This window comes from Chrysochloris asiatica, unplaced genomic scaffold (genome assembly GCF_000296735.1).
Source record: "Chrysochloris asiatica unplaced genomic scaffold, ChrAsi1.0 scaffold00328, whole genome shotgun sequence".
Taxonomy (NCBI): domain Eukaryota; kingdom Metazoa; phylum Chordata; class Mammalia; order Afrosoricida; family Chrysochloridae; genus Chrysochloris; species Chrysochloris asiatica.
In genome coordinates this window covers 1,893,715-1,902,013 of record NW_006408846.1, presented here as the reverse complement: position 1 = coordinate 1,902,013, position 8,299 = coordinate 1,893,715, and the positions used below count along the sequence as shown (strand labels likewise).

Below are 8,299 nucleotides of genomic sequence, written 5' to 3'. Positions count from 1 at the left end.
AAGAAGACCCCAAATAAGATGGATTGGCCAGGTGGCAGTATCGATGGACTCAAGCGTGGCAACAGTAGTGAGGTTGGCCCAGGATCGGGCAGTGTTTTGTTCTGCTGTGCATAGGGTTGCTATGGCAACTTGATGGCACCTAACAACAACAACAGTATGTATGTATATATATATAGTTGTTGGGGTTTTTTTTTTCAGTAGTAATAAGTACTATGCAAAATAGGGAGGTAGAGAGACATAAAGGAAGATAGGCCAGTGTTGTGGCTATTTCAAAAATAAGGCAGCCAGGGAAAGTCTCTCTGAGGAGGTCATCTGATTAGAGTTAATCATGAGAAAAAGAAAACATATAGGGAGCATAGAAATATTGTGATAAAATAGTAGTTTCAATTTCTTTGTACACTGTTAGGAGAGCCAGGGAGCTGTAGGTTATGAAGACAGAGACAGCCAGCAGGAAACAATATCTTCAAAATAGAATGAATTGAAGGGATATGTAGACGGGTTTCAAAAACTCTGAGAAGAAAGTAAAGGTCCTTCAATACATAATCCCCGCATTACCTAGAGCTTTATTTGCATTTTATTTTTTTAACCCTTTATTGTGAATTGAGTCAAGGTTTACAGAGCAGGTCATCAATTTTATATTCAACAAATCATATACTTTACTTCATTACAACGATTGCAATCCCCTTCATGTACCCATGGTTAACAGTATCTATCGCTATCACTTTAACTTTTACATTCCTTCCTCTGTCTCTGCTACCTTCGTCTTTCCTCTGCTAACCTCCTTCTTGTTGTTTATTGATAAATACTGCAGGTACATTATTTTTCTTTGAGATTATCCTCTAATGCATTAAAATTTCCCCCTGTTTAAAAACCTGTCTGTTTATCTTGAAATCTACTTGATTTCCTTACCAAAATTGGAAGTTCAATATCCATGCTATTCCTTTTTTTTGCTTTGTAATTGACCATTATAAATTGATATCTGGTTCCTGTTTTCAGTCTTGTAGACTCGTTTTGCTTTAAATACTTCTATATCTGGATTAGACTCCTGGTGTGACACTGTAGGATCAGCACTGAACTCCAAACCACAAGGTTGACAATTCAAACCCTACCAGCTTCTCCTCAGAACCCTATACAGGGTCACTATGAGTCAGAACCGACTTGAAGGCACTTAGTAACAACAATAGCTGGGTTGAGTTCTGGTTGGTGTTGTCTTTATAGTAATCTCAGGTTCTCGTCTGCTTTTGTTGGTTCTCAGTCCAAAGAACACCCTTTAACATTTTTTGTAAAATTGGTCTGGTCATTAAATTCAAGAAGCATCCTAATTTCACCCTCAAAGGGACAACTTTGATGGGTATATGATTCTTAGTTGGCAATTTCCTTCTTTCAGAGTTTTGTATATGTTATCCCATTGCCTTCTTGCCTTCATAGTTTCTGCTGAGAAATCAGACCTTAGTCTTATTGGTTCTCCTTGAAGGTAGTGTTTTATTTTGCCTGAGCGGCTCTCAGGATTTTTTCCTTGTCTTTGGTTTTGGAAAGTTTTATGTTGATATATCTTGGTGATTTTCTTTTGGGATCTATCCTGTTTGGGGTTCATTTAGTTACTTGTATGCTTATCTTCTTGTCCTTCATGATGTTAGGGACGTTTTCTTCCAATAAGTCTTCAATTTTCTCTGTGTTTTTTATTGTCTCTTCTTGTTCTGTAATTATGATCCCCTATAAGTTGCTCTTCTTCATGGAATCCCTCATAACTCTCAGGGTTTCTTTGGATTTTTTCATTCTTATTTCTGACTGTTCTTCTAGCAGAGTAGTATTGAGAGATTTATCTTCCAGATCACAAATTTGGGCTTCCATTGCTTCACCTGCTCCTTTGCCCTTTCAATGTATTGTCCATTTCTGAAATCTTAGTATTCGTCTTCTGGATTTCTAATTACAGGTTTTGCATTATTTCAAAATTTGTCTTTATTCTGTCTGTTTATTCTTGTAGTATTTTCCTGAATTCTTTTAAAGTTTTTTCTGTGTTCTCCTTGCTTTCCTCTTTCTTTCTGTCAATCCTTAGACGATACCTAAATTCTTTTCCATTCTAGTTCCATTACCTTTTATTTCTCAGAAACATTTTCTAGCTCTGCATCTTGGCCATTTGTTTGAGTCATTCTTTTTTGTTTCTCTGTGTGCGTTAAAATGGTCTGCCATATCCAGGGCATTGTGGGGTTGTCGTATTTGTATTTCATTGATGGTTATATGTCCTTAGACTCTCACCAATTATCTCCTGTGGGTGTAGTTAGAGAATGGAAGTGTGTACACTTTTCTTTTTAGCCCCTCATGCATCTCATGTTAGGGTGGGTTTGGCTGGTGTTGGTGGCTGTCTATCATTGATCAGGTGATATAGGAGATGGTAGTGCCTCTTGCCCAGTGAGTGGAGTATCAGAGAGTACAGTTGTGACTAGGCTGTATGGACACGGTTGCTGTAAACTGTCATGTGGGAAAGAGAAAACCCTTCACACACACACACAAATAAAATAAGATAAGGAAACAAGGAACAAACAATGAAAAAATAAATTAAAACAAGTAGCAGTCAAAAAAAAAAAAAGAATATAACAACTATAAAGACAAAAGAGGGACAGGGAAATGGAGATATGAAAAACAAAAATAAGAGAGAAAATAAAAGGAAGAAATTAAACAAACAAACACTTAAGAACCACTGAAAAGAGAAAAAGGGACAAGAAAATGAACCCATAGAAGATAAAACTAAGAGAGGATATAAAAGAAAGAAGTTTTAAAAAAATCTTAGAAAAACTGGGGAGAGGGAAGACAAAAAGAGAAAGAGAGTAGAGAGTAATAAAGAAAGATCAAAAGAGGGAGGGAAGGAAGAAAGGAAATGAACAACAGAAGAAAGAGGAAAAACAAAAGCATAGATAGATAGAAAAGAAAAAAATCAAGGGAATGCAAAGAAAATAGGAAGAGAAAGAATAGAGAAACAAAAACAATGAAGCAACAAAAAAGGGAAAAACCAAACCCCCAAACAGTGCAGCTGTTGGATCTGGAGAGAAGAAAACTCTGGGGGGCTCCTGCAAGCCAAGCTGTTCATGTGGTTGGTGTGGGAGGGATGTGACCACAGAGTTCATGGCCCTAGATGGAGTTCCTATCCACCTTAGTGTTATCTATGTTCAGGGTACTCAATCCAGAAGTTATTTGTGGAGACCCTTGATGGAGCTGGTTTCAGTGTCTGTTAGGACCACAGAGCAGCTGGGGGCAAGATGATGGGTTACACGCTGGTCTGGTGGCTCTGCAAGTTCTTTCCAGTCACCTGTGTGACTCTGCTCTGACAGGCCACCTTCTAGTGCCAAAGCTGCTCACAAAGGTTCAAGATGGTAATGTCGTGTCTGGCTGGCCATTCACCAGTCAATCTTTCTCTCTCGCTGTCCTTGCTCAGCTTCTCCTCCCAGCAAGCACTCAATCTACTTTTCATACCTTTCTTCTGAAGTTCAGCAGGATTTTCATCTGTTTCTTTTTTATTTAGTCTCTCATATCTTTGTTGTAGAGGATCCCTGTTGTGCGTCTGTCATCTTACTGAAAGCCTCCGTTCTGTTTTAAAGTGATGTTTTTTCTGTCTTCTCCACAGCTCAGCAAGAAGACTCAGACTTACACCTTCACGATTAGCCAAAGTGTGCTGGTCACCAACCTGAAACCAGCAGCCATCAAAGTGTATGACTACTACCTACTAGGTGAGGGCTTTTACCCTCATCTCCCAACACATTCCTGTCTCATTCTTCATGACATCATTCTTTATTTTACCAACACTGCTTCCCAAGCCAAGTAGCATGTACTTACATTTTCTAATTTCCTAAAAAAGCATTAAAAAAAAAAAAAAGAGTTTTCTACATTAGAGACACTTTTTATGACAAAGTCCATAAACAAAAGAACATTGTAGACCAACGTTTCTTCAAGGGCTATTTTTAATATTTTTGCTGCAGTTAAATAACTCACCGGATCGTTTCATTTCTGATTTACCATAAGCATGCAAATGTTAGTGACTGAAAGTTACTGTAATTTCTGGTATGCTCACAACATGAAGGGATCCTCTGAAAAGGGCTAAAGCAGTCTGTTTTTATGAAGCGTCTCTCTTTGAATGTATAGGCCCTCAATGTAATGACAGTATCATTCCATTTTACAGATGAGCAAGCGACAATTCAGTATTCTGATCCCTGTGAATGAGGTGAGTCTGACACAGAGATGGATGAGTCTTGGGGAGATGGTTTCAGAAGTTAAGGAAACCCTTAACAGTAATTTTGCATTACTGTTGTTGTCCTTTAGGAAGCATGTTTTGATTTGTTTATTTTTAATAGAAACTGTGCTCTCCTTTTTTATCCTAACCTCTTGAGGATAGAGCATGATAATCTCCATAATTTCCATCAGAAAATTTATAGTAACATTTGTGCGAGGGGTTCTGTGTGACTTAATACAATAATTTTTTTCTACGACATTGAAAATAGATTGATTGTTTTCCTAATTATCTATACGTAATAGATCTTTCTTATATAAGAATATTAAGAAGAAAGTAAAAGTTGCCTGATTCTACTCTCCTGAGATAACATTATTCATAATCTCCTCATGCTTTTGTGAGAGTTTTTTGTTCTATATACCCTGACATCTCTCATAGGGAGATGTGGTGCAGTTATGTGCCGTGGAATCGATTCTGACTCATAGTGACCCTGTACAGGGTTTCCAAGGCTGTAAATCTTTATGGAAGCAGAAAGCCTCATCTTTCTCCTGTGGAACAGCTGGTAGTTTCGAACTGCTGACCTTGCGGTTCGCAGGCCAATTTGTAACCACTACTCTAACAGAGCTCCTTCTCATAGGGGAGAAGCTCCTTTAAAAATAGAAAGACCTTCTGAATGTCATGATTTCTTCTTTTTTTTCCAGGATAGAAGCTGGAAAGATACTAAATGAATCCTCTGTCACATTACTGGAGGATATAACATTCATCTGACTCTTAACAGCACTTGTTCAATCAAGTAATTGATTTCTCTCATTAACAAATGGGTGGGTAGCAAATTTGCAGGCCTGAACCTCTGCTGCTTTATCCCACCCCATGGATGCATAGATGGCAGGATAAAGCAGTTGGGGAGATAGAACAGGAATAATCACACAAAGGAGGAATTTCAGAGGAAAGGTCATTGCAGAGGGGGGATGTGGTTTAGCCATTCAGGAGACAGTAAAGAGAGGAGAGGAGATGGTGGTTAAGAATGATCTAGAAAAGGTAAAATTGTCTTCCTGGAGCTTACATGTAAAGGAAGATGTGATTTAGGGCTTCTGGTATAGGCTAAAAAAAAATAAAGTTTTGAAAGAAAATCTATTCACTGTGTTCTTTGAATATTTATGTCAGTACTAAAAAGTCTGTTTAAAGATGCTTATCATCCTTTTACAAAAACACACAATGTAGCTTTTCCTTAAATTATTTGCCCTAGATCTCTTGAAGAACCATGCTGAAGATATAGGTAGGAAGAGTCAGAGAACAGTTGACATGGAATAATTCTGACCCCTGTATCAGAATAGAACTATGTTCCATAGGGTTTTCAGTGGCTGATTTTTCCGAAGTAAATCATCAGACCTTCCAAGGTGTCTCTGGGTGAACTTGGGCCTTCAAAGTTTCGGTAAGCAGCACAGTGCATTAGCAGTTTGTTCCAGCCAGGAATCTTGGGGTGGGGGTTGGGGTGAGGAAGGGAGTAGAAAACCCTTTATTTAAGGGCGCTCTGTTCAGTCAGCGGGTCATACCACCGCAGAGACTGATAACAGGAAAGTGACTGGCCAGGGTTGTGTCTCTGCTTTCCTGCTACATAATTCTCCCAGCTTTTCCCACATGAGATAACTATCTGTAGTAAACTCTTCCTTGGAAAAAAGTGTTTGTTTTGTAAACAGAGGTGAGGAGTAAAAGATTGGTGAAAAAGATGAGTTCTGTTTAAACAAACAGAAAAGAATCTCTGGTCAATGATACCCTTTTACCAGGGATGTTCATGCTCTGTAATTGGTCCCTTGATCTTAAAGTCTGAAAGAAACAACCCATTGCTATGGAATTGATTCTGACTCACAGCAACCCTTTGGACAGAGTAGAACTGCTCTTTAGGGTTTCTGAGACTGCAAATCTTTATGGGAGCAGACAGTCTCATCATTCTCCCTCAGGGTGGCTGGTGGGTTTAAACAACCAACCTAGTGGTTAGCAGCCCAACGCTTAACCCACGACACCACCAGGTCTCCTTCTGATGGAAAGTTTTTGTTAAATGCCTTCATAGCGACCCTGTATAGGGTTTCCAAGGAGCAGCTGATGGGTTTGAACCTCATATGTTCTGCTTCAAAGTCCAGTGCTAATTCTATGGAAAGAATAAGGGAAAAATAAATGCAGAATGAAGAGATTACTTCCACAAAGCCAGAGCTACAGTTCCATAAACTGTTCATTTCCTGCCTCCTCCACCCTCCAGGTTCCACTAGGCACTGTTTGTTGTCAATTAACTTCTAGAGGATTCCTGCTTTTGCTTTTGTTGTTCTTCTTAAGTGCCCTGAAATTGGACTCATAGTGACCCTGTATAGGGTTTCCAAAGAGCTGCTGGTAAGTTTGAACCACCGACCTTGCTGTTCAAAATGACATTGCAGTCCAGAGCATTATCCTGCAGTACCACACCAGAACTCCTACTCCTGTTGTTGTTGTTATGTGCCGTGGAGTCGGTTCCAACTCATAGTGACCCTGTACGGGTTTCCAAGGCTGTAACTCTTTACAGGAGCAGAAAGCCTTGTCTTTCTCCCGTGGAACAGCTGGTAGTTTGGAACTGCTGACCTTGTGGTTCCCAGCCTAATTCATAACCACTACGCTACTATTCCTGTTAGAAGGGCCCAAAGTGAGGGGAGATGGAGAAGTATCTAAAGGAGGTCATCTACAAGCTGAGCCCTAGATCTGAGCACTAAGCTTCCCTAGATCTTAGCCCTCAGATCTAGGAAAGAGAGCAGAGAGAACTCTAAAGAAAAGAGGTCAGGCCTGAAAACTCCTACTCCCTCAAAATTCCACCCCCCTTTACATTTGAGACATTTTAGATCCTTGCTTCTTAGCAGAGCTTCCCTCTCTGCTCAGGAAGAAATGGTGATCCTCAGGAGTCAGTAAGTTATATCTGGACAGAACACATATTTAAACCATCACAAAAACTCTTTATTTTTGTACCTTTTTGGATTTTAATTGAAAGAAGAAAGAAAGAAAAATCGTACTATTCAAATTACCAACTAATTTGAATACCAAAAAACCAGTTCCAAAAACGAATTTCAGACTCATTGTCACTTCATGTGTGTTGGAGTGGAACTGTGCTCTGTACGGTTTTCACTGACTGATTTTTTTGAAAGTAGATCACCAGGCCTTTCATCTGAGGTGCCTCTGGATGGACTCGCAACACAGCATGTCCACTGTTTCCACCATCTAGGGAAGGATGAACATTTGCATCATTTAGCTGACTGAAATAAAAACATTGTGCATGTTTGAGGGGATAGGTAGTTGTAACAATGATGTGATATTTAGCTTAGGGTGACACGGTGTTATCATACTTATATTAAGTATCAGTACGTAATTTGTTATATGCCAGGTACTGTATTAAGCCTGAGGATACAAAGATAAATGAAATGAGATTTCTATCCTCAGGGAGTTTACAACCTGATTGAGGTGAGAAACAAATTAAAAGTTGTAAAAATATTGATGAAGAAACTACTGAAAACTGGGAATCCTGGGTGGGGCAAGCAGTTAACATGTTCAACTCATAACTAAAATGTTGGAGGTTTGAGACCACTCAGAGGCAACTCTGAAAAAAGACCAGTCACTGAAAAGTTCTGCTCTGACTGAGCAGTTCTATTGTTCTTTCTGTTCTACTCTGACTGAACAGCCCTACTCTGACACACATGGGATCACCACCAGTCTGACTAATCTGAATGACAACTATTTATTTATTTATTTTATGGAATGCATAGCGGAGACATCTTCTCTTCTCAGGCTGAGGTGGGAAAGAAAGGCAAGGAAAATTTTTATGAGTTGATGTCTTAAGCTGGATGAGAAACAGCCAGAAAATGAAAGAAGTGAGTTTCAGCAATGTGAACTACATGTGAAGTTGAAAAGGTGAGAGAAAGCATGCCATTCTACCCACGTAATTCATGTTTCCATGGATGACATTGCACGCATGTGTGTGTGTGTGTGTACACGGCCTAGAAATTAGATTGGGAAAGTAGAGAGGCTGGATCATGATTTGCTTCTAAGAAAGATCATTCCAGCAATGGT

The 8,299-nt window shown here is 39.3% G+C and overlaps 1 protein-coding gene across 1 annotated transcript in view; it reads left to right on the top strand.

Annotated features, from left to right (window-relative positions):
• A2ML1 (alpha-2-macroglobulin-like 1) overlaps positions 1 to 4,212 on the top strand; it is a 64,341-nt gene extending 60,129 nt beyond the window's left edge. The window contains exons 34-35 of the mRNA XM_006875459.1: positions 3,620 to 3,722; positions 4,172 to 4,212. Of these exons, the coding sequence (XP_006875521.1) occupies positions 3,620 to 3,722; positions 4,172 to 4,212 (144 nt within the window). The remainder of the gene's footprint in view (positions 1 to 3,619; positions 3,723 to 4,171) is intronic.
• Positions 4,213 to 8,299: the final 4,087 nt, after the last annotated feature.